This window comes from Dothidotthia symphoricarpi (assembly GCF_010015815.1).
Source record: "Dothidotthia symphoricarpi CBS 119687 unplaced genomic scaffold P153scaffold_17, whole genome shotgun sequence".
In the NCBI taxonomy this organism is placed as follows: Eukaryota; Fungi; Ascomycota; class Dothideomycetes; order Pleosporales; family Dothidotthiaceae; genus Dothidotthia; species Dothidotthia symphoricarpi.
Window position 1 is genome coordinate 310,765 of NW_022985024.1, and position 24,166 is coordinate 334,930.

Sequence of the window (24,166 nt, forward strand, 5' to 3'; positions counted from 1 at the left end):
CTTTGGATAAAACCTAAAAGGCACAGGGATTTTGCATACATAAATATAAATATTCTCTAACAACAACCCACAGCAAAAGAGTCCTAGCTAGTTCGTGCTTATCCAACTGGTTGCTTCACAACCTTCGCTCGCCGACGAACAACCTCCCCCTTTATAATTCACTCTTACCATTATTCACATCCTCAAATTTGAAATCTCGTAGCCAACACATGGCGTGTGGCATATGCCAGATATTCCGGCTCAGCTCCCTCACGCTCAAATTCCGCTCCATTGTAGAAGTCGGGTGTTCCCAGAGTGCAAGGTCCACAGTGCCGATTGAAGGGCGAGCAACACACACGACATGAACAGTGAGTTCGAGTTACGAGGTGACTCCACTCCTCGTACCACTCCTCGTCGTCGCACTGACCTGCACCGCCCCGTAGACACGGATCTGAGTCTTCGATGACGGGGAAGGGGTGTTTCTTCGCGTGCTCGATGCTTTCATCATTCTCATCAGTCGTCTCGAATGCAGACCTCATAGGCTTGGTAAAGGGCATCGACGCCTCGTCTTCGTGTGCAATATCTTCATCCGAGTCCATCTCCGAGTCCGCAATATATCCATCTTCAAACGGAGCGAAGCAAAACTCGCACCTGGTTCTCCGAGGGTCGAGGTAAGCTGCGTGCTCTTCGCACCCCTTGCCCTTGGGATGATGCCATTCCTTGATATGATGCCACTTGTGCCTACTGCTTTCCGCCAGCGGTTCCCCGAGATTCTGCGCGCCGTGGAGTCGCATTGCCGTTGGCCACTGCACCTCCCTTCTAATGTACTTATCAACATCGAAGATCTTATGTGCATCTGGGATACTTGGACTATCAGGTAATTCTGGACTGTCCGACGGACGCAAGTTCTGAGATAGCTTCGGACTAGTAGGAGAGTTGGGAGGCACATATGAGTTCAGATGCGTATTTATCCACTCAGCGCGCCGTAACTGCTGATGAGTCAACTGCAGCCCACCTACAGGAGTCACCGATGTGTCAGCTGCGGATTCGTCGAGAATGGAAAATCTGCCATCAGGAGGTGTTGAGTATTCGTAGTTGAAATTGCAGGAGCGATCGAGTTCATTACCTGAGGCGGTGGGCAGAGTAAGAGCTTTCCAGGGGTTGTGTATACTCGTTATGGGATCGTAGCCATCGGCGTTCCAGGGGAGATGTTGAAGCCCAGGGACTTTTGGAGTGGCTTTCCTTCGCAACGCTTTCCGGAAATGCTCCTTCTGTTCTGGTTCCATAGCAGAGAAGAGCCCTCTTGGGAGGGGTGATTGGACACGAGATGGAATCGGGGGTAGTTTTGGATCTTGGGTTGGGGGAGGTAGGTCTTCGTTCTCTTCTGGCTCATGATCTTTACCTTCCTCGCTCTTTGGTTCTTGAATGATGTTGGAATTTTCTTGGTCGTAGGATACCGGGGAAGGTGGAAAAGGCTCTTCATATCCACCGCCACGAATAGAGCCTAAGGATGGAGTATAGGTATTCTGTGTACTGAATAATATATCTGTCTCATCGACGGTACACACAGTGCATGGGCAGAAAGTCGGTGAACTCCTCTCACTACCTACTCTGATCCGGCCGTCAAAGGCATCAGATAAGCCGCCAATATCATGGTACCGGTCTTCGTCGTCACTGCTCGACGGTGAAAGACACAATCGCTCATCTTCAGCGTCGGAATGGTTCTGGCCGATGTCGAGGCGTTGTTCAATACCCGAATCGAAGGTCTCCCATGCTGCAATGCTCACATGATCGTCACACCAAACTGCGTTAGCAACGCCAGGAGTTCTGATCAGCACCGCCTCATCTTGCAAAGGGTCTGGTAGCCGGATACCCATCTCTTCTCGTGATTCCATGATCTCTCGGACTTGATTTGCGAAGGGGTCATCTTCGGTACCATGTGCATGGCGGTAATCTAAGATCTCCCGAATCTGTTGGAGTGTTGTATTCCTTGGCCACTGGAAGAGACGCACCGGTTCGCTGAGCAGGGCGATGGTCGAAACGCGTGGGAAGAAGTAAAAGGCTGTCGCAGATGATTGGTGTGTGCTTGGGACTTCGCTTTCGAGCTGTTCGGCGTCGATGCTTGTAGACTCCTCGCAACACGACCGATGGCAGTGCTCTTGCGGAGAAGCATTCGGAGAACCATGGCCGCCTCTGATTCCAGACTGGAAATGACCGCTATACCTACTTTCGGACTGCTCCTCGTTCATTTCAGGAGCTGGACTGTTCGGAAGAGACGTCAACAGCTCACTCACATGCGCCAGCCGAGCTTTCAGAGCCCGCAACTCAGTCACCGCCGCCGACTTCTCTTCCTCCACAGTCTTGAGTTGCTCCTCCAACTCTGTCTGCATATCGACTTGCCAGCGGACGTCCTGGACGAGGCTATAATTGATCTCCTTGTACGCTTCCAGCTCGCGTTCAAGAAAGCCGTTGCGCGCCTGCGCAACGTCCGCAACATTCATCCACGCCTTTGTGCATTTCGATGGGGGTGACTGACCACAAGCATCAACCGTTTTCTGGATACCATCTTCGTAAAGGCGATCAAACGCCTCGGTGGCGCCTTGATCATCAGGATGCCGAATCTGCATAGTTTCGTGAATTTCGTGGGGACTGTCGTCTTCACACTCACACTCTCCTCTCGAGCCTGGTTCATCTACGTTCTCATCTTCGCAGTCTCCGAATATGACGTCTCTCTTACTGATGATATACGTATTGCCGCTCCCCTCACCCTGCCAGTTCGCGTACAGATATCGCCACTCACCATGACGACCGAGGTTCTCCCAATACTGCGCAATAGCATTCTTAAGCTCAGACTCCACCACATAGTCGCGCACGCGTACGACATAGACACCTTCACCCGCATATCCGTCTTCGCGTTTTACGACACGCATTAGATGGTTGAGTGACGCACCGTACGGGAAGTGGTAGGCCGTCGCTGCGCCGAGGAACGTAATGCTGGGTGTAGACGGATCATGCGATGGAATAGTGAAGCCTGCAGGAAGAGGGATCTTTGAGTACCTCTCGACCACACGCCGCTCTTCTTCCTGGCGAAGCTCATGTGTAACGATCAATGGTATGTCCGAATGACGTTTACGGCTGTCTTCGCGGGTCGGGGGCGTGTCCCTGGTTGCCTGCGGTGGCAGAGGCGGATACTCATTCTCATCTAAGGCGCGTGAGGTGTAAGTGACATGGCTGTGCAGCTGCCTGTTTCCAACCTCACTGTCTACTTCAACGAGCATCGAAGTAGTGGCTTTCTTTTGGGATCTGCCCATATGCGGTTCCTCGTCGCTCGTAGATTCTTCGCCATCGCTAACATCTTCATAGGCACTGGGCGGATTTCTTGCGTCCGAACACTGCGAAGCCTCCCTCTCCTCCACACGTGCATGAACACGAGTCTCCGCCGTGAGCTGTCGAAGATCCGCCTCCAGTTCGCCTATCCTAGATCGAAGCCTGTAGATGACCTTCTGCGATTCACAATCGTCCTGGTCGTGGTTGTACGCTCCAGCCATCCCATCCCCGTCCCCAGCACTGTCAATCTGATCCCAATTCGTATACCCACCGTACTCGTACACAAACTCCTCATCCTCATCCCGTCCACCCATACCGCCCCTCAAGCCCTCCTTTACTTCACCGTCCACGCTCACCATGCTTGACCGAATACCGGCATCGTGAAGCTGGAGGACCTTGAAGATAGCAATCAGCGTCTCTCCCTGCTTCTTGACCACCTCCTCAAGGCCATCAGTGCAGTCTCCAATCGCCAAAACCTGGGTTCTCAGGAACTCGATATCGGCGTTGTAGTTTCTGATATCTGCGAATTGTTGTTCGATGTCCGCCAAATGTTCCGTCATACCCACATTATGCTGTTCGGCAATCGCATTGTGTTGATGCGCACGTTCATTATGTCGTTCGATATGCGCAACCCGTTGTTCGATATCCGCAACCCGTTCTCTCATCTCCACATCCTCTCGTTCCATCTCCGCATCTCCTGATCCCGCTCCCATCAACTCCGCCACCTCCCTCCCTAACCTCACATTCTCCCTTGTCAAAGCCCGGAAAACCTTTCTCGTCTTCTCCCTACTCGCCTTCCACAGCTCAAATTCCCTAACCCACATCGTCCACCCAGTAGCGCCGAGTTCCTCCAACTCATCCAGCCACAACATGACTTCTGGCCGGTCCCTCGGCGGCACGGCGCGTGCGACGACGTCCCGCATGATGTGGATGCCGTGCGTAGTGGCGGCGAAGTAGTTGAAGAAGTCTGGTTCGAGGATACGGGGTAGTATGGGGAGGAGGGCGGCGTAGGTGAGGTGTTCGGGATCATTGGGGTTGGGGCGGTTGGAGGACATTGCGTGGGTGCAGATCGTGTGTTGCTGGTGGTGTGTGGAAGTGGTGTTGGAATGGAGTGATGGCTAAATGGAGAGTGTTGATAGAATCTAAAGCCTGCCTTGGGTGCGAACTTATACAAAGTTGGGGGTTTGAATGTTTGGATTTGGAGTTTCCTTCACGTCTTCAGGGTGACATTTTGAGGATGTGGGAAGTTTGGAATTGAAGAGCGATGTGGAAGTGAACTTGAGGTCTGCCCAGCGGAGCCAGGAGTGACAAATGCACTACCCTACTCTGTGAAGAAAGGCGACATAGCCCATCAACCACATAAAGCACACCACCAAACAGCCCAGAAGCGTCCGCAGCATCACCCACGAACGCCCCTTACACCAAACGCAGCACGCGCAAAAACGAAGAAGAGTATGAAGAAGAAGAGGAAATGTCATTACAGCGCTATGCACGCATCCACACGTCTATAACCCCAGAATGAACCGAACCGAACCGAACCGTCTATAAATGTAAGGGTATAACCGCGCGCGTGCCGTGTAAAGAGTACGCCGAACAAGCCGCCCAGTCCACACTTGCCTTGGAGAAAGAAACGAATGCCGAAAAAAGCCAAAAGGTGAAGATGAAGGGAAAAAGATACCAAAGATATCCCCAGCGCGCCGATTAAAATCAAGCCATACAAAGTGCAAGTCATAGCCGTGACTGCGGAGAAAACGCTCAAATCGGTCGTGAAGAAGGGGCGTGATGAAACGCCGTGTAGAGACAAGACAGTTTACCGTTGGGTATCCAAACGCGACGGCCGCCGCCGTCCGTGTCGCGAAGCCAAACCGCAACGCAACGCAACACAACGCGCTGTCAGCAAACCCAGACGCCCGCTAAAAAAACACACACAAACTTTTCTAGTTCCCAGCTCGCGCAGCAAGCCGTCCCTGTGCCGCAGCGCGCACAGCCTCTTCCTGATCCATTGCCATGCGCCTCAACTTGACCCTCGCCTCCTCAAACGGAATACTATCATTGCGCCTCAAACTATTGCGACGCGAGTTATTCCTACTCGCCGACGCCGACGTCGAAGGCGACATCATGATGCTGTTTGACCTTGAGCCGGGCATGCTAGGCGTGCCTCCCGGGCCGCTGCGGAACTGCGTGCTCCTTGAGTCCTGGCTCTGGCTGTCTGCATCGCGCTCGCGCGAATTGCTGCGGGATTTGATGAATTTGGGGTCGTCGCCTTTGCGCATGTGGCGGAATTGGTTGGTTGCAGTGTCGATGCACCATAGTTTGTAGGGGCCGGAGATGAACTCGCCGTGCTCGTCCCAGCAATGCACCCAGGCGACGCCGTCGTCGAGGCGGAAGAATCCCACATCGATGTTCTTGCCGCGTGAGTTCTGGATTATGCCGTTTGCCTTGCGGACTTTGTACTCGGACTCCAGGAGATAGCGCTTGAGGACTCGGGACCAGTGTGTTTGGATAGGGCGGTCTAGTTTGACGTATTCCTTGGTTTGCGAGACAACGGCTGGCTGGACTGGACCTCCTTCTGCGATCTTGGGGCTGGCCATCTCGGTAGGGACGTCTCGGAGAGTTGCGATCAGATACCATCCACGGCCTGGGATGTACTCGTAAAGCCCTGGAACCGGTCCATTTTCCCAGTACTCAGTTTTCCTGGCCGAGCGCTCTGACTTGGATGTGCGAAACCATTTCTGCGGCGAGAACAGCGTCTGGGTTACGACGAACAGATTGGGCGCCATTGTAGCTGTCCACGTCGAAAGAATGTGAGTTGTGTTTTGCTGTGATTTATCCCAAGACTTTTCGAAACTTGCTCTACTTTTGATATTCAAGCCAAGCAGGTGATAGGGGAAAACCACCGATAAGAAGGTGTGCCGGTGAGATAAGCTGAATCGTAGTCGCTGTAGTGAAACAAGATGAAAGTTGCGTATAAACAACCACACAAAAGCCCCGAATATTTTTGTTGAAATTCCGTTAAAAAGGGGGCGCGACGAGGAGGGCTGATGATGCAAGCGGGCGGCCAAGCGAAGCGGCGGAACCACGGACAGCGTGCAAAGCACGACAAAGCCACCAGGAAAGCCTTCACTCGCACCTCGAAGAATCGCTAGAAAGCAAAGCAGTTGAAACTTGTCCAAGAGGCAGCACAACAGCAGCGGCACGCCGAGCCAAATGTACTTGTTCCAACGGGAGCTAAAGTTAGCCCGAGAAAATCCTTTCCCAAGACTTTTTCCCTTTTTCCCCAAGTCAGGAACCGAACCGGGAAATTGGAGACGTGCGTGCGTGCGCGTGCCGCCGCCTTGACCAGGAATTCTAGTAAACAAAGTGGACACCGATCTTTTTTTTTGTGGGATGAGAGGACGGGGACCGTTATTTTTGCAAGGGCGGTGGAATGGGAATGAAACTACCCAAGCAGAAACTCGTGTCAATGGGAATGGAATTATATGTGGATTCTGTTAGGTACGCTGACCACACCCTCCTCCAAGCTGCACGTCTCGCTGGAAACAGCACAGCGGGTATCCATCGTCAGCACACCGACTTGCGTTGATCAGCTGTGCCGATGCGATAGCTGCCCGACTGTCTCCTACTCTTGCTTTTCCATAGAGACGCGCAGAGCTGCTGCGTACCTCCCTTGGTCCCGCATCCGGCAAAATGTCCAATCCAATCAGTCACCATTGCGGACCCCGTGGCTGCGCAATGCAAGATAAAGCGACTGGCACACCAGACGGGCGATAAAGCATGTGAAATTGCAAAGGACAAGGCACAGACAGTCGGCGGTGTGGATTACTTGGCCGGCTGGTGTTGAGGTGTAACGGGCGGGTTTGTTTCGACAGGACGGTTAGTGAGGCGTGAGAGAGGCTTCTCCTTTCGCGGCTTCCCCTAGTGCATCCGTAAACGATCCGTAACACGAAGACACCACAACACTGGACTCCACACCTCAAACAAAGCACCTTGGGCATCCACAACATCCACGCGCAAGCAAATGCCTGACTAGGACCGGCCCACGCGGTCCTGACTATCTTGCGACACCGCCAAGGCAAGTTGACAGGACTGCCACGGTAATCAACCGGCGCAACTTGCATTGACCCATGGCCTTGGCATCTGACAGGTAGCTGTTGCATCGCCGCCGTTTGTGTCTGGTCAGATCATGCTACGGTGGTGCAACGATGATCTTGCGGTGAGCTGGGAACGGGATGGGATATGATGTGAGGGCGAGCGGGAAAACGCAGTGATGACAAACTCCTTGCCCGATAAACGAAGAAGGATGATCACCGAGCAATTGCGAGGCGGGCCCTACAATACCAAAAAGTACGTGCACTCTCGTAGAAATTCTAAAGCCTTTGCGTTTCTATCCGAGCGCTGCACGTAGCAACAGTCCACCCAACCAACCAACTAAGCAAACCCACTCCCACGTGCTTTATCTACATCGACCTCCAACTACCGGGAGTCATCCTTGTCTGAGTGAAGATCGTCCTCCCAATCAGCGCAAATACGTGTAGACCCAAAGACCAACCACAGCCATCGTTCGCGCTTACTATGCTGTGCTATAGCCACCACTTAATGCTTTGTTCTTCGAGCGCACAGTACCACCACAGATAAACTTAATACGACACGGAACCTTATCCACCCAACAAGCTGGGCGAACGTCGACGCGAATTACTCAGAAGAGTACACTCGGACCTTTCTCATCAAATAATCTAGCGAGTGTTCCTCCGACGACTTCGTACTCGCTGAAATGGTGTGAGGCGCTGTGCCGATCAACAACAAAGGCGTAGTGTTGCGTATGACCCGTACGCCATGTAGTCTGCCTGATATACAGTTGAAAAGCAAGTCAGATGCATACTGGTAGACAAGCCCAAATCCTGGCATGTTAGACGTCGTCTCGCTCACTTCCACATCACCACACAACGACACAGACCCAGCATGTGGCTCATTTTCATTGCATTCCTACTGCTCCCTTCCATATCATGTCCTCAGGTCGTCCCGCAGTAACATGTCGCAATGTCCTTTTTCACAGTACATGCCTCTCCTCTTGTCGATGGGTGCGAGCCGGAGGAGAGAGAAAAGCCTTCCCATTGAGATCGTAACTAATCAGAGAGACGCCTTGTATGCCCCGCCCAAGTGAAAATCCGCAATCGTCTACGACTCAGTCTTGACGCGAGCCTTGCCGTTGGTCACCTTGACACCGAGCTGCTTCGCCCGGGCGATGATTTCGATGCGCTTTCGTGCGGAGACGGAGTGGGAGATCCTGGTAGTAGTCAGTATCCAGTCTCCGAATTATCTCGAATATCTGTCTTGGTGACGTACTCTGCGGCGAAGGTGGTGTTGTGCATGAGGAGGAGGTCGACATCGTTGACTACAGCGCGTTAGTTAGAGGTCTAGTCTAGACTCGCGTCGGGTGAAGTGTGCGGTCGTACTGTTGGAAACGAGGAAGGCCTTGTGGCCGCTGGGCATCAGGTGACGGGTCTTCCTGTTGGAGCCGTAACCGATCTGTGAGTCGCATCCCGTCAGCCAAAATTCTCATCATGCTTTCCCCCCAATCCACAACTTCAATTCCAATGTCGTGATCCAATCGAGTCCCATGGGGTAAAGGCAATCCGTACCTTGGGCATAGCAGCCTGACCCTTAAACCGCCTGCGGACGCGGTTGTCGATACCCTTGGGCTTGCGCCATGAGGGGTCAACGCCTGTCCCATGTCAGAACCTCCTCCCTTCATATCCTGTCGTGGTGTATCTTACGCATAAAGCGGTCCGACTGGTGGCGGTTGAAGCGCTTCGTGTCTGTATGCGATGTCGTCAGTTGCGGAATCTCGAGGTTGCGGCGGGCGGTTCAGCGTACGCTTCTTGACGATCGGGACATGTTTCTTAGCGGCGACCATCTGCAACAGTTTGATCAGTATCTCAGCCGTCACTTGGGCGCGTGCATACGTACTTTGACTGCTGTGTGGGTTAGTTGTCGAGATGGCGGTCGGAAGTTTTGGCAAATTGTGCTGTGTGCGCATGCCGAATGGCGCGCCAAGTACGCTAATAAGCGTGCTTGGCACCACCAAAATCATCACGACGAACATCAAAACACAAACAGCAACGCAGCAATATTGTGAATTGTGGTATTTGTGTCTGTTGTAATTGTTCGCTGAGACAAGTGCTCTCACAGCCCAATTCAAGCACGCAAAAGACACAAAACGATGAACAAGGCATTCGAAGCCAGTGAAGTACTCATGCTGGGCTGATCTATCAAGTAGAAGATGCTCCTGTATCGACCAAATGTGCCTCAAAAGCAGGCAAAGGGTATGTAATGCTCCCATGAAACTCATACCATGCCGAAGTAATCTCGCCTCGCGAAGCTACAAGAAGCCTTGCTGAGACGATGATATCGGCCATAACGTCCGCCGTAACTCATACTCCTCAACCACATCAGGCCGCGTAAGAAGAGCTCAGTAATCCTCGACAACCTCCTCCTTCTTGTCGCCCCGCTTCTCCTTAACCCACTCGACAAACTCATCAATGACAGACGGCCACGAAGACTCCTCATTCCAGAAGCTCATGGCCTCGTCCTGCAGGGTGAGATTTGCAAACTTGAGAGTCTCGTTCCACATATCCTTGTTGACGCTCTTCTTCCACGACGAGGTGAGGAACTCCTTCCACCAGTCCAGCCACGGATTGTTAGGGCTCGTCCACTTGACAGCAGAGATGGGCGAGCTGAAGAGGATATCCCAGTAGGCGACGGCCGAGTCGAGGGGGACAGCCTTCTGGTTTGCGGGCTTGGCGACCTGGAAGCTGTATTTGTAGATCCTTGTGAACACTTCTTTGCTCCCGGCCATCTCTCGACTGAGGTTCTTGAGGTAGGCTTTCTGCTTGTCGACCGTTTCGCAGCTAGGACAGCGTTAGCACAAAGCCATTTCATATCAGGGCGCTGGCTCATGACACCTACCTGCGCTCTTGCCAACCATTCACGAAGCCTTCTCGGTTGATGTCACCCATTGTGGGAGCCTGGACGACCTCGAAAGCAGCGAGTGCGTCCAACCCTTCGAGATCAACGTCAAGCTCCTCGAAGTACTGCATTGTTCCCTCAACACCGACAGCATCTGGTTCGCCTGCCGCGTTTTCTCGATATTTGTCGAACAGCTTGTTGAGAGTAGACTTTGTAGCAGAGGAGCTGGCCGAGCCGGAGCCGCCACCGCCACTGTAGTATCTGTGAAGACTTGTCAGCATGCATTGTGATGAAGACTGAGTAAAACAAGCGCAGTGTAGAGGGTAAGCCAGTGGGAGCCAGAGTATTGGTACCCTTGTTGCGTCTTTTGCTGTTGTCCAAGATCTGGCGCACTTGTAGCTCTGGACATGGCCTGTACCGAAGGGTGGAATAGTTCGTTGGAAGTAAACCGGAGCTTGGTCTCTGGCGGATCATGTGTCGCTTCGAGAAGATATCGCAACATGACGGCAGGCTTCGTTGGATCGTACGGTGCGGTTGATGTATCATCGTGCTCCACGCTGACGCCTACGCTTTCTTCGAGTATCCGCTTGAGAATCTCCATCCCTCTCTCGTTGATGGTATCTCTGAACAGTTGGCGCTGCGCAAAACTGAGGCCTCGATAGAAAGGCCGTCGCGACTTCGATGCGGCAGCGGCCTGAATTAGCAGTAATGGACCCGGACCGAAATAGGTTTGGAAACAGATGAATTGAGTACTCGAGAGAGATGCGAGAAAGGCCTCGTAACATTCGCCTGAACAGATGGGAACCGCCCATAGAGCATGGCTCGATGTCGGGCCCACCCATGGGAACTCTTGCATGGACGGTTGGTGTCCTCTGGCACGGGGCAACGGGGTTCGATTCTCGTCCTCAAAAAGCCCGCCACCTCGCAGTGAAACAACGGTTTGTACTCGCAGATGATCGTTGTAATCAGGCTGCTGTAGAGGCGGAAGCATTGGTACACCCAGTTGCGTTTGCATGAACCCTGGATAGAAGCTCATCATTTGAGTAGGCGAGATGGGAGCGGTCATGTTGCGTAGTTGATGAGATATGGTCGAGTGAGACCCCAAGCTGCCATAGCGTTTGGTAGGGACGGGGAGCACAAACTGACTCTGAGGTGGGACCGGCATGTCGGCAATCGATGCATTATTGTAGAGCACTTGACTCAGATACTCGGCTTGGGCGCTGTGCTGTTGCGTGGTTGGGTATGGTTTGCCACTGGCTGCCAGTGGAGACTGATTTCCCACTGGATGAACAGACTGATCGTGATCCGACACCCCAGAAGTATGCTGACCGCTGGATATCCGGTCTTGGCGAATGCTCTCAGAAGTAGATGTAGTCTGACACTGTTGTGATACCGGAATCGAAAGAGTGGTCGAGCGATAGCTAGACTGCGAGCCGCCGGAGCTGATCCTCTGTCTTCGTGTGCGCGCGGCAAGCTGTCTGGCCCGATCCTCTGAAGAGCCGAACATGGAGGGCTATGACGATAGCAGAAACGTGGACAGATGTTGAGTATTTCTGTATGAGGCAGAGTGGTTGAGAAAAGAGCAACACGCGGATCCCGCTGTGTTTATAGGATGACCGTAGCGTGCTTGTCCATGGGGAAGGCATCATGGCAATGCTTGTCGAGCTCGAAGAAGTAGCAACACCGTGCAACTGGAAAGGCCGAGGGCGCCAGAGGTTCTTCCCAGTCTTCGGTGTTGAGATGCGGAAAGCCGACGATCGCAGATGCCGACTCGCGACGAATGCTCTTCTCTTTTCTTCTCTTCCCCGTAGCCTCGCGCCGCACGATTTGCTCCTTCCCTTGGGATATGATATCTCCAAGCTCGCGTGTCTTCCGTTCGCATCGACATTCCGCAGGTATCCAGTCGAGTAATCCGGTATTCCAATAATCCAGTTCCAGTCCCAGTTCCAGTCCCAGTCTCCATCCCAGTCTCTAATCGCAACCCCAATCCCCATAACCACCACAAACCCCCCCAAAGAAAAAGAAAAGAAACAAACTTACGAATTCACCGCATTCTGCACATCCCAGCCATGACTCTTCAGCACCCTAACCGCCGCACTGCGATCCATCTGCGTGAAATTGGTAAACTGCTGCAGCGCAGCCTTCTGCTGGGTAGTGTAGCCTGGCGGCATTTTGGATTAGTGGGTGTGTTCGCGCTGCGGGGTGGGGTGTGAGAGGTGGTGCAGCGGGTACGACGACAGAGAAGGGGAAGGAAGAATAGTGGGAAAAGCACACGGCCGTCGCGGGGAGAGACTCGAGTTGAGTGGTGCCGTGTCGTACAATGCAGTGTTGTGTTGTGCGGTGGACGATCGTGACGCAGCCTAACCGCCCCACGTCTACGGAGATAAGACGAGCGGAGGTAAGCCATGTTGTTGCGACCTCACCTCCCCTCACTCACCAACTTCTCCAAACTTTGACGTTGAAATGAAATGAAAAGAAAAGAATCAAGAAAAGATAGACTTACTCTCCTTAGCCGTCTTGCCCTTCTTCGCCACGCCCTCCATAGCCTCCCCGTTCTTCCGTTTCGGCGGCATCACGTCGTCGCCGTTGTCGTCGTTCTTAGCGTAGCGTAGCGAGCGTGGTTGGATGAGCAAGAAAGGCAGCTCACGAACTTTTCAGCGGTGCATATAGAACGGAGCGAGAACAAGCGTCGCGGTGAGGTAGATGGTGAAGGAGCGTAGCGTGGCGGGTGGTTCGTTCGTACCTTCCCCAGCGTAGAATGTTTGGGGGAGGTGAAGGCTTGATGTGATGTGTTTGCACTGCGTTTGGAGCGCGACTAGGCAGACAGACAGAGAGATGTGTTTGGTTTGCAAGGCAGCACTTCGCTCCTACCTGTACATGACGGTGGTACAATACATCCGCTCGCACCATACCCAAGTCCAGCCCAGTGCGCAGCGCCCCAGCAAGACTCCTCATTCATCGATAGAAAGATCAATAGCTAGCCCAAACCAAAATGCTCATCAAGATACGGTTATAAAAAACAAAACCCCCCAACCAACAGTCCACCTCTCCTCTTCAACCCTACCATCTTGTTCTTCCAATTACACCTCCATCTCCATCTCCATCTGCGACTGCATCTATGCCAACGCCACCTCTCCAACACGTAACGCCTGCATCTTCCTACCACTAATCCGACCCAGGCATACCCTCCACCTCCTCAACCAGCGCCCTCCAGCAATCCGCCTGCAACTCCGCATACTTAACCCTCTCCTGCGCCCACTCCTGATGCAACCGACTAACATGATACTGGCTCCTCTGAAAGAAAACCAGCTCATCACGAATACACTCTTTAATAAACACGCCCCGCGCATGTTGAGCAACGATAGAAGATTTGTCCTGCACAAAAATTAGCCCTTGCGCGAATCACCGTCACCAACGCAACGTAACGTAACGTACCTTGAAGATAGCCTCCTCGACCTTCTCCGCCTCGCCCGGCTTGAGTGTCTCCTGGGGCTTATTCCGAATATTCTGCAACTTGGTCTCGTTGTTTACGATTCTGCGTTCCAGCGCGGGGATATTGTCCTTTGCGTACTTGTCTCTGCGGTCGAACATGTCTCTTAGACTGACGAGCGCGTCTCGCTGCGTCTTCAGATCTTCCAGCACGCCCTCCTCCCACCCCCGCGCCTCGTCTTCCAGCAGCTGCCTGCTCTGGTCCAAGTGTCTCGCCGTAGCGTTGAGGCCTTCGTTGAGCAGGGGCACGTCGTTGGTGTCGACTGCGTATGTGTCGAGGGAGGATTCGGTCAGGGAGGTCAGGGCGGCGGAGAAGCGGAGGTTTTCGGCGGCCATGCCTTCGTTGCGCCGTGTGAGCCGCTCCATCATGGAGCAGAGGTTGATGTATGTTTCTGCGCTGCGGCGAACACCGGAGCGTACCGTGTCGAAGGTTTCGGTGAGCGTCTTGGGGAGCGAGTCTTCGAGGTCTGGGGGCAGGGGTTTGCCGGTGAATTCTTCCTGGGTCGAGAGATTGGCTTGTTTGCGCCATACTGCGAGTTCCTAATTCGTGTAAGGAGGACATCATAGCTAAGGGAGGGGCGGGACTTACGGTGGGCACGGTCAAGAACATGACGACGAGCTGCTCCTCTCTGAAAGTGGGGTGTCGTACAAGCGCATTCGTGAAGCGCACAAGCCCCCTTCTTCTCTTCTCGAGAAAGCCAGCGTCCGAGGCTATAGGTGTGCCGTTGACTAAGAAACCTCAACACACATCAAAAGTAGCAAGGACACGGTACTTACTGGCGACTCTCTTTGGAGGCAGCAACGGCAGCTGTCGGAAGGGATAGCGCTTGTGCAGGCAATCCAACAACCATACGAAATCGCTGTACCGACGGACAACCTTAGTGCCAGGGCGCCGCGAGCTGACGACCTCGTAGTTGCGATGCTGAAACATGAACATGCCCTCCTTCTCGGAAAGCGCGGTGATGGTGATGGTCTCCTCGACCCCGGTGCTTGCAGAGTTTCCTCGGCCGATGAACCTGCCCATTCCAGAGGTGACGTTGGGAGTCTCGCTAGCTGCAGGTGCGCCAAACCCTCCATCGCCGAGCGCAGGCGCGGGGAATGGCGGATTGGACGAGCCGTTGTAGCCGCCCCAGCCGCCCTCGCTGCCCAGAGAGCTTGGCTGAATGGGCTCTGGGTTCGACGCCGAGGCGGACGTCTGCGTCGTGAACTGGCTTGTCGTCCGCGTGGTCGAGGGCAGGGTCGCGCCGTTCGTCTGCGGTGGGACAGTCGTGTAGCTCGCGTGGCTGTGTCCTCTGTGCAGGTCCGGACTGCCCCAAGGATCCGCCTCCGGGTCGCCAAACGACGGCTTGCGCAGGGCACGCGTCCTCTCTGGGGCGGGCGTCTCCTGCGCAGGAGGCTGCTGCTGCTGCGCGGGAGGGGTAGGCGGCGGCATTTCTTGCGGCGGGGGCGTCTTTTGCCTCGCGGGCTGTGGCAGCGATACCGAGGGCACGGGGAGATCTGGCGCGACGTCAACACACTGTCCGCGGCTCACCTGCCCTGCACAGGCACAACTCACTCCTCTTGCGCTCGTCGACACTGTCCAGCGTCACGTCGTCGCCCTCTTGCGCCAGCCCAATCAGCGCGAACAGCACGTTGAACTCGCTCCTGCCCAATCCCGTCCCGTCCTGGTCCGGCTGCGACACAATCTCGAGGATCTTGGATTGCGTGTCGCTCGGCAGTCCGCTGTCGCCCAGGAGCTTCTTTGCGCCGTCGATGCTGATTCCGTTGCCCGTGCGGTCGCCGGCGTCTAGCAGAGCGTCAAAGGCATCGACGTACGAGTCGGGCACGTCCTCAGCAGGAAGGAGCGACTTGACCAGGGCCCCGCGGCCAGCTTTCTTGGACGACGGAAACGCCCAGGGTGAGTCACCGCTGTCCAACTCGTCAGCGAACAGGCTGTTCCCGCCTCGGGCTGCAGGCTTCGCGTCGTCGTCGAAGAGCGAGGACGACTGTTTCGCGCGCGCCGGCACGTCGTCATCGCCGAACAGAGACATGGTGGGCTACGTTATGCGCGGTGGAGCTTGCCAACACGCCTCCCAATAAGATATCGTCAGGAATAGAGGCGCAAGCTGCAGACAGCGACAATGGGTACCTGCAGGTACTCAACGTTATCATAACATGGATCCAACTCGAGCTATGGATATGCGGCGGCTGGGAGCTTCATCCGGCTAGATCAAGCCCTGGAAACCGGCCTACTATCACTTGGCACATCACATCACCATCGTGGCTCCATGCGACACGTCCAAAGCTTATCCTGGGAAAACCCACCCTCCAACCCTGCCCCACTATATCACCGCCTCGGCAGTATACGAGCCATGAAGTTCAGGTTGATCAAAATGCTTGTTTAGATTCTTAGCTAACAGACTCTACTCACAATCCTCAGATCGATCCTTCTCAGTATACTACAACATTCCAATAATAGATCCATATCCTAAATATCTCCTCTCCTCCAAATATCAAAGCTGAATCTCATAATCCAGCGGGGTATCCAAGAAGTACCTTTTGGGTAAGCCAAACAATACGCCGAGCCATACCATGCCAATGCTACAACAAGTGAGACATGTCATGCTTGCCAACGCTTCGTTCCACTCAATGCCCCATCACCAATGCGCCGTAAAGAAAGACGGGGTATAAGCGTGCTAACGAAGAACGCCCTCTCAAACACAGACAAAGAAAAACATAAAAGAGAAGATTTGGCCCACGTTATCTTTCGTGGCTTGTCGGTGTCCTGGCTTCCTCGCCTGGCGCCATCTCCACACCCAAGGGGACGAATTGTATGCGTGGAGTACGGGGAGTACGGGGAGAACTCAGGAGAGAAGAAGACGAGAGTTGGTTGCTGGAACCAACCGTCTCACCTGTAGGTGGTGGAGATGGCAGATGGTCCTCTTCCTCGATCGCAGTCGGTATTCTTGCAAGATGGATCCCTGCAGTTGCTGAGATCTCCTCTTGTCTTGCCTGCTGCTGTTGGTGTATGATCTCAGGCGACCATGTCTGACCCCGAGGCTGAGCAGGAACGATCGTTACAGGGAGGTCCATCTCAGATGCCGCTCCAGCTTTCTTCTTGGATCGAAACTTTTCTCCCTGGTGTGCGGCAAAGGTACCCAGACGATCTGACAACGCTAACCCGTTGTAATGGCGGGGTGGAATGTTCGCAGCAACATCCTCGACTCCAAGAGGTTCGATGACACGACCCCTTTGTAGCTCGGGTGGTGGCAAACGTCCTTTTCGCCGGAAAGGATTCGCAACTGCCTGCCATTGCCACTTACTCCTGCTGGGGATCGCATTCGAGTCTGAATCGCCGCCTTTCTCAGGATCCTCGTAGTTGGCTGGTTGATTTGTGGGTTCTTGTGGGTTGTGTTGCGCGGTGTCAAGTGTTGCTCGATCTTCAATAAGCGTGGGCTGTCTGAATGGAGGCGTCACACAAATAGGGTGATACCGAACAGTGTACACCGTCGAATCTGCGCTCGTAGTGTCGGTTCTACTGACGGGGGAAGATATGATCGGGACTGGTGGCGGGTTGGGCATGCGCATATATTGGCGCGAACTTCGATCACCAGGGTTGGCAGACTCAGATCGACGATGAACCGGCGCTGGGGCGGGGATGTGGATGCTCCGCTTCTTGCGTGCCTCTGTCTTCGGGGTGTCGTTCATTCTTCGTCCTAGTTTCCTTGTGAAATTGTCGAAATGGGTTTTATGGGCTGACGTGAAAGCGGCAAATCCACCGTCTCCTCCGTCTCCGCCCTTCTTTGTCTCCTTTTCGGGGAGTTGACTCTGGCGTTTGTGCGGCCAGTGTGAGTTGGAGGATGGTGTCGTCTCAAGCATATCGTCCCCATCGTAAACTTCTCTTCCCAGAATCCCGTCTTTTCGTTCTTCTCTTTCCAAAACTTCGATCCGTTCTACCCATTCCCACACAATGACGCTAGCTGCTGCAGCACCCACCCAGCGAAAGTAGTCACCCCAGCCGGCAATGGTATAATTTGCAATATCGGTAATGAAGAAAACAACCGGCGTAAGAATGGCCACCATGGCCAGAAAGGCGACGACAGTCATGTTCCACATCAGGGAGTGATAGAAGGCGTACCTACGCTTGGTGACGGCGTAGTACATGACCCAGGCGGCGTACAACATGCTGAGTGATAACTGGAAGAGGTAGCTCAACGCGGGAATGGCAGTGTCGAAGTGGGTGGGGCGTGTGTTGTTCTCGTAGGGACCAAAGCTGTTGAGGCAGCTGAACGTGATATCGAGCAGGATGAGGGCAAAACCGACCCATTTGATCATGACCTTCTCTTTGTGACGCGGGAACAGACGTATCAGAGTCTGCACCTGTGCGAGCCAGATGAAGACGTCGGAGATGATGCGTGAGACCTTGATCTCGATGCCGGCCACGACCTGGTCGCGCAGGTCCATGGCGTCGATGAAGCCGTCGTTGTACTGGCGCGCGGCAATCTTGAATGTGTCGGCGGTTGCGAGGGTCAGCGACACGGCGACAGTCAGGGCGGCGACCTTCTGCAGCCAGGGGCGGCTCCCCACGCCGATGATGGATCCCCCGCCTGACGCGCCACTGATCATGCCGCGTCGCCCCATGAGTCCTGAGCGTCCAGAGGCGTTCCCGGCATGGAAGGTGCGAGGCGTGATGATGAGCATGATGACGAGCATCCAGGCGACGACGGTCGCGGCGCCCGTGGCATAGGCCTGCGGTGTGATGGAGGCGTGGAAGGGGTCTCGCGTGTCGGAAATGCTAATCTCGCCGCCCATCTCGACTCCCTGGGCGACCGTGGTGCATTGCGGGCGGAAGACGGCGTCGGAGCTGAGGGTGATGAAGTTGCCGGGTCCTATTTCGACGGTGCCATAGGCGGGGAGTTTGTACGAGGGGCAGTGCTGGCGATGCGCATCAGTCACGTCGATGGTCGGCGTCGTCGTGGCCGTCGCAACACTCACGTAGGGCTGGCTCGAGTCGCGACGGTCCAGGAGGTTGGCGTCCCACGCCTCCGCTTCCCACATGCTCGGCGGCTATTCTGGTCCAGCAGCAGCAGCGCGTGTCCGGTGGTGTCGTCCCATTGATTGTCAGACGGGCGTCATGGCAGCCTCGCAGACGCTCTCGCAAAGTGGTGGTGGGCGGAGGACAAGCGTTCGAGGCACGAGAGGGAGAGGCAAGCCAAGGAAGCTTGGTGCGAGCGAGAGGGAAGGCGCTGCTGACGAGACGGCAGGTGCCCGACCATGGGCAGTGGGCGCCCCCGCACTGATTCGCTGATTTGCTGATTCGCCAGCCTCTTCGGTCCGCACGAGATTGACACCGACTCTGCGCCGCCATCGTATCCCGGAGCCCCTTCCGCTTCCAGGCCCCTTGGCCCCCGAAACGTTGGAATATTCAAATAAGCTTTGCGACACGATCCCCAAACAGCACCCTGTCGCTGCTGTCAGAAGTCGCCATTTCTTGGGTCTGTCCTGTTGGGGCACCGTGACGTACTGACAGGACCGCCATCTCTTAAACGGTTAGGACTGCCTCACCTCACCACAACTGCTCATTTAGCTGCTGCACATTCACGTGTTTGCAAATGCAGCCATCAAGTCAACTAGAAATGCCAATATGTGTTCTAGACCACGACCCAACGCTCCGAAACATCCGAGGGCGTTGAAACTTGCAGCTTGCTGTATTCCAGTGAGCACGTTTCTGACTTCATGTGGCGCAACAGCCAACGCCGAAAAAGATCGGCTCACAACAGCGCTGAAGCCACTACAGGGCAACTCAGCTAGCGTACGACATGGCATTTGACAGCATCCTGAATTTCGAGTGCTCGACTACGCCAGGGCGACTGCATACACGTGGAATTTGTGATGTTCGAATGGCACTACCGTGGTGAAGCGATGGACAAAGAAGATGATATCGTCATCAACTAAACTAATCTCACTGGTGTGACAAGCTACATCTCTTTCTATACAACAAGCGCACGATATGGTGCTCAATAGAGCCCAGAAACCTCTCCCATACCTGGCACTCGACCACTGAAGGAGGCGTGAAAGCCCTCGTCTGCCTTGCACTGAGACGCTATGCAACACGTGAGCTTGGTGCCATGCACTTCACCGAAGTGCCAGTGAGGCTCATCCAAGTCTTCACATCACTCAAGAACAGAGTACTCAGCAATGTTGACACAATGTACTTGGTGTTGGGACGACTCGAAGATGGGCACCTCTACCCTTTTCAAGTCAATACTGCAACCACTTTCCAAGCACTACTTTCACAAACCCCGAATCTCATCCCTCGCTATCCAAGTCCATCTCGTATTCGATAACCGACTAGACTCGACAGCGCCAGAAGTTGACTAAACTCGACATCCTATAGCAAACTCTCACACGCCAACGTGGCACGCAGCCGACTCGAAGCGTGTTTTCAATTGCCGTCTTTCCATGTGAATCACGTTCTGCCCAGCTCACTCGCTATCTTGCTGCATCTACGTCGTATATGTCTATTGGATACTATGCCTCACAACATGAATCACTCTCTATAACAGTTCAACGACATGTCTGAAAATGAATTTCCGGACATGAAGGTTGTTACTTCGTACACGCGGTCCCCGTGAGCCTTGCGTGTCTTATGCCATATTGCCCCTCTTCGTAAATATCATTCACCTACGTTGACTCCACACTAGCTACTCATCAAGCACTTCTACGACTCTGCCACCCTATCACTTCCAGTTTTATAGCATCTCCCCTCTCAAAATCTGCCTCCCACTATTCTATAAAGAATAGTGGAAGCGAGATATGAATTTTTCAGTACATTGCCGTTTTGCATCTATAGGAGTGTGGCATAAACCAGCGTTCATGCTCTAATGTGGCTATACCGATATCTTAGGCTTTCACTGATAACTCATTACCTCTACTAGGTCTGGTATGCTGGGCTTTACATCTATCTAAACCCCCTGATATGTGCATTGAGCTTTGAACTTTACATGAGTATGTCAGCTCCAAACGTTGAGAGATGAGTGAGTTGGTGGGAGTAAAGCATACGCTACATGTTGCCTTGGCAGTGTATCCACTCAAACTACGGCAATTGAGTGTGTCCCTGTAAGCGGACAATCGATGCTTGGATGGTGAACTAGTAATTTAGGTACAATATCAAAACGGTGTGGTGGTGACGACCTAGCCAGAGGGTTGCGATTCTTCTCTGTCACTATCGGTACCACTCGTTTGTTCGTCCTGATGAATGGCTATCTAATTTCGCAGCCGTTTTGCAGAAGATTCTTGGTCTGAACTTGGTCGAGTCTTGTGCCTGTGCTTTGTTTTTGGTATTTCATGTCCGTGTTGATTACTTGATAGTGGTAGCTGTACGCTCTATGAGAGTTGGGATGGTTGTGTGTCGGGTCGTACTCTTTCATAAGTCGAGGAACTAGACTTCAAATTGTACTGTTCCCAAACTTCCAGGGCGTGCACTTTCCAGTATAGTCGAATTCCTATCCGATGTAGCGATGTCTAGTACTAAAGCTTGGACTTTGTACAAAGTGAGGTTGAGTATACAATCCTTGTTATATTCTAATTGGCCCTTAATTCTCTGTTGGTAGGACAATGTCGTTGTAGTCCGAGTCAAGCTGAATAGTCCTAAGTTATCACTCCAAAGCCTTACTGTCTATGTTAAACACTTAATCTTACATGCTTGCAAGGTAGAATAGCAATGTAAGACAGGCTCGTACTATACTTGGAAGATCAATTTCACGGACCTTGGACTCTAGTATGGAGCATTGCTACATTGGATAAGGATCTGAGTGCACTGGATGATGCCGTCCTTCTTGAATATGCGTGATTGTATTGGTATAATGGGCAACATGCTGTAGGGCGAATACCGACTATTCATCACGGCGTACACATACCGATCAGGTTATGTTATCGAAACTATGTTCGAAATAAAGAAACTAATATTCCAAATTGCGTTATCCAAATTCTAAAGCTAGCATGAATACGTTTGAGCAGTTACTAACATTGATAATTCATGTCAATCTTGTTAACTGTTCTCTAGGAGAGTACACAGTCAGCTTCATCACGACCTCTGATCATCCTGGAGTCACCATCAACATGTCTGAATTAGTGTATCACGACTCAGTGTTAATCAACTATGGCATGATACTTTATGGTTGACTTAATATGGTGTGAGGACCTTTTAGTTTGGCTATGAGAGTAGCGATGAAGGAGATTAGGGAGTTCTTGAGGCATACCGAGCTGCTCGAGGAAAGAAGTAACTTTTTCACTTGAAGTACTGTTGCACTGACAGTGACAAAAACATGTAGACAGCAGGTCACATGTAAGTTAATTCTGCGATCTCACATTGAATCGACGCGCTTTTCACTACTAGAATTGACCGTCACTCCCCCAATTACAGCCTAGACCCTCTTACGACAGATCAAACCCAGTATACCCGTTCTCGGCAGCCTCGTTGATAGTCTTATAGTACGTCGGCACGCCCCCAAGATAGATCAGCGGTTCTCTCGTCTTACCAGGAATATTTGTGCCCATATACCACTATGCACGTGTCAGCCCACGGCCTCAAAAGTCCACAATGAAGGGAGCAACTTACCGAGTCCACAGTTGGCAAAAGCGACGAATTCGCGATATTCCAAATGAGCGTCTTCCACTCATCTTCACTTGATTTCTGCACATCCATCTTCTTGAAGCTCTTCTCTTTCATATGGTTCATAGCCTGGAGGATCCAGTTACCCTGCAGCTCCGCACACGTCGGGCCGTTGCACAGCGCGGTCGGCGCCTGAGGGCCGTACGTGAAGAACATATTAGGGAATCCGGAGGCGGCGAGGCCGAGATGTGTTTTCGCGCCGTCCTTCCAGTGTGCGTCTAGAGACTCGCCTGAGGGGCCGCGGATGTCGATTTGTGTCAGGCCGCCGGTGATGGCGTCGTAGCCTGTTGCGCAGATGATGTAGTCGAATTCGTGCTCTGCATCGGTGGTCCGGATGCCGCGTTCGGTGATCTCTTGGATGGGCGTTCCCTTGTCGCTGGTGTCTACGAGACTTACGTTGGCCTCGTTGTACATCTCGAAATACTTGTTCTCCAGAGAAATGCGCTTGCAGCCAAATGCATACGGTTGCTCCATGGGCGCGAGGATTTCGGCAATCTTGGGGTCGTTGATCTTGGCGCGTGTCTTGTCGCGCCAGAAATTGTATGCTTCGCGGTTTGCTTCCTTGACGAAGAGCATGTCGTAGTATGTCGCTAGCCAGAACTTGAAGTCGCCTTCGGCCCAGAGGGACTCGTAGGTTTTGACGCGTTGTTCGGGAGTGTCGTCGAAAGTTGAGCGGGGCAGAAAGTTGAAGGAAAAGCCAGAGTAACTATCAGTGCGGTGGGCGAAAAGATCGGGGTAGTCAGGTCTGGGAATGGCTTGCTCGGGAAGGTCGTAGTCTACTTGCTTCATCGGCATAGACATATTGGGGGTACGTTGGAAGACCGTAAGATGGCTGGCGACTTTACTGATCTCTTGGGCGAGCTGAATGCCAGTTGACCCTGTGCCAATCACGGCTACTCTCTTTCCTTTGAGATCGGGCTCTTCATGAGGCCAATACGATGGATGGAGGAACGTTCCTACGATTGTCAGTTCTCATCTACTCTAAGTATTGGCGGGATGTTACCTTTGAATGAGTCAATGCCTTTCCAATCCGGTATATATCTCTTCGCGGCAAACCCAGTATTTAGTAGGAGGAACTTGACTTTGTAAGTCTCGCCAGCCTTTGTCTTCACCGTCCATCTAGCCTCATCGTCATCCCAGGTCGCAGATGACACGAAGCTGTCAAACTGTGTATCCTTCCTCAGATCCCATTTGTCGGCTACATATGCAAAGTATGAGCGCAGTTCAGCGCCTCCCGGAAATCTCTGGTTCCATGTCCAGTCCTTCCATAGTGCTGGGTCGGAGAATTCGTAGTGCGGGATAGAGCTATCTACCCGTGCACCTGGGTATCGATTCCAGTACCATACGCCTCCATAGTCACTCCCGCTCTCCACGAGCTTGACTTTGTATCCAGCGTCCCGCATTGCCTTGAGCTGGTAAACACCGCCAAACCCAGCACCGACAATCAGAGCATCGAGTTCTTGGGTTGAAGCATTATTGGTTGCGTTGGTGTCTCTATCTAGAGACATACGCTCCTGTTTGTTGACAGAACCATAGCCGATGAAGGATTTGAAAAAAGCAAACATGTTAAGACTTTGGTATTAAATGAAAGCTTTAAAGGTGCTGTTTGAGAACGGACAAGGGGAAAGAGCTAGAACTGAGGACACAAAATATGGCAGGGGAGGAGATAAATACAACATAAGGTCGATCGTTGCATGCACGCGCTACGCGCCCAGTTCTGACAGAGTACTGTAGTTCCCTCCGGGGTACGAG

General features: G+C 53.2%; 7 protein-coding genes across 7 annotated transcripts; all 7 read right to left on the reverse strand.

The window, feature by feature from the left end:
* Positions 1 to 182: 182 nt before the first annotated feature.
* Positions 183 to 4,361, reverse strand: P153DRAFT_359422 (uncharacterized protein; the record flags this gene model as incomplete). Its single annotated transcript, XM_033666869.1, has 1 exon — positions 183 to 4,361. One exon carries the CDS (start codon positions 4,359 to 4,361, stop codon positions 183 to 185), a length of 4,179 nt encoding a protein of 1,392 aa, XP_033520817.1.
* A 903-nt stretch (positions 4,362 to 5,264) lies between these two features.
* P153DRAFT_259480 (uncharacterized protein) lies at positions 5,265 to 6,086 on the reverse strand (the record flags this gene model as incomplete). The annotated part of the gene is made up of 1 exon (XM_033662815.1): positions 5,265 to 6,086. A coding segment is annotated over one exon (822 nt), but the record flags the coding sequence as incomplete, so codon positions are not given.
* A 2,395-nt stretch (positions 6,087 to 8,481) lies between these two features.
* P153DRAFT_297688 (60S ribosomal protein L32-A) lies at positions 8,482 to 9,220 on the reverse strand (the record flags this gene model as incomplete). Its single annotated transcript, XM_033664170.1, has 6 exons — positions 8,482 to 8,590; positions 8,650 to 8,698; positions 8,760 to 8,832; positions 8,946 to 9,028; positions 9,081 to 9,122; positions 9,181 to 9,220. 6 exons carry the CDS (start codon positions 9,218 to 9,220, stop codon positions 8,482 to 8,484), a joined length of 396 nt encoding a protein of 131 aa, XP_033520819.1.
* A 225-nt stretch (positions 9,221 to 9,445) lies between these two features.
* P153DRAFT_369146 (DUF298-domain-containing protein) lies at positions 9,446 to 13,024 on the reverse strand. The gene is made up of 4 exons (XM_033668691.1): positions 12,776 to 13,024; positions 12,313 to 12,433; positions 10,273 to 10,533; positions 9,446 to 10,214 (listed from the first exon to the last, which is right to left on the reverse strand). The coding sequence occupies exons 1-4, from the start codon at positions 12,843 to 12,845 to the stop codon at positions 9,776 to 9,778; spliced, it is 891 nt and encodes a 296-aa protein (XP_033520820.1). The 5' UTR covers positions 12,846 to 13,024; the 3' UTR covers positions 9,446 to 9,775.
* A 98-nt stretch (positions 13,025 to 13,122) lies between these two features.
* P153DRAFT_322275 (uncharacterized protein) lies at positions 13,123 to 15,942 on the reverse strand. Its single transcript, XM_033665171.1, has 5 exons — positions 15,317 to 15,942; positions 14,539 to 15,258; positions 14,351 to 14,490; positions 13,708 to 14,301; positions 13,123 to 13,647 (listed from the first exon to the last, which is right to left on the reverse strand). The coding sequence occupies exons 1-5, from the start codon at positions 15,789 to 15,791 to the stop codon at positions 13,438 to 13,440; spliced, it is 2,139 nt and encodes a 712-aa protein (XP_033520821.1). The 5' UTR covers positions 15,792 to 15,942; the 3' UTR covers positions 13,123 to 13,437.
* Positions 15,943 to 16,122: 180 nt separating this feature from the next.
* Positions 16,123 to 18,961, reverse strand: P153DRAFT_369147 (PalH-domain-containing protein). Its single transcript, XM_033668692.1, has one exon. It carries the CDS (start codon positions 18,550 to 18,552, stop codon positions 16,501 to 16,503), a length of 2,052 nt encoding a protein of 683 aa, XP_033520822.1. The 5' UTR covers positions 18,553 to 18,961; the 3' UTR covers positions 16,123 to 16,500.
* Positions 18,962 to 22,121: 3,160 nt separating this feature from the next.
* Positions 22,122 to 24,015, reverse strand: P153DRAFT_433582 (cyclopentanone 1,2-monooxygenase). Its single transcript, XM_033673032.1, has 3 exons — positions 23,418 to 24,015; positions 22,361 to 23,370; positions 22,122 to 22,305 (listed from the first exon to the last, which is right to left on the reverse strand). Exons 1-3 carry the CDS (start codon positions 23,977 to 23,979, stop codon positions 22,177 to 22,179), a joined length of 1,701 nt encoding a protein of 566 aa, XP_033520823.1. The 5' UTR covers positions 23,980 to 24,015; the 3' UTR covers positions 22,122 to 22,176.
* Positions 24,016 to 24,166: the final 151 nt, after the last annotated feature.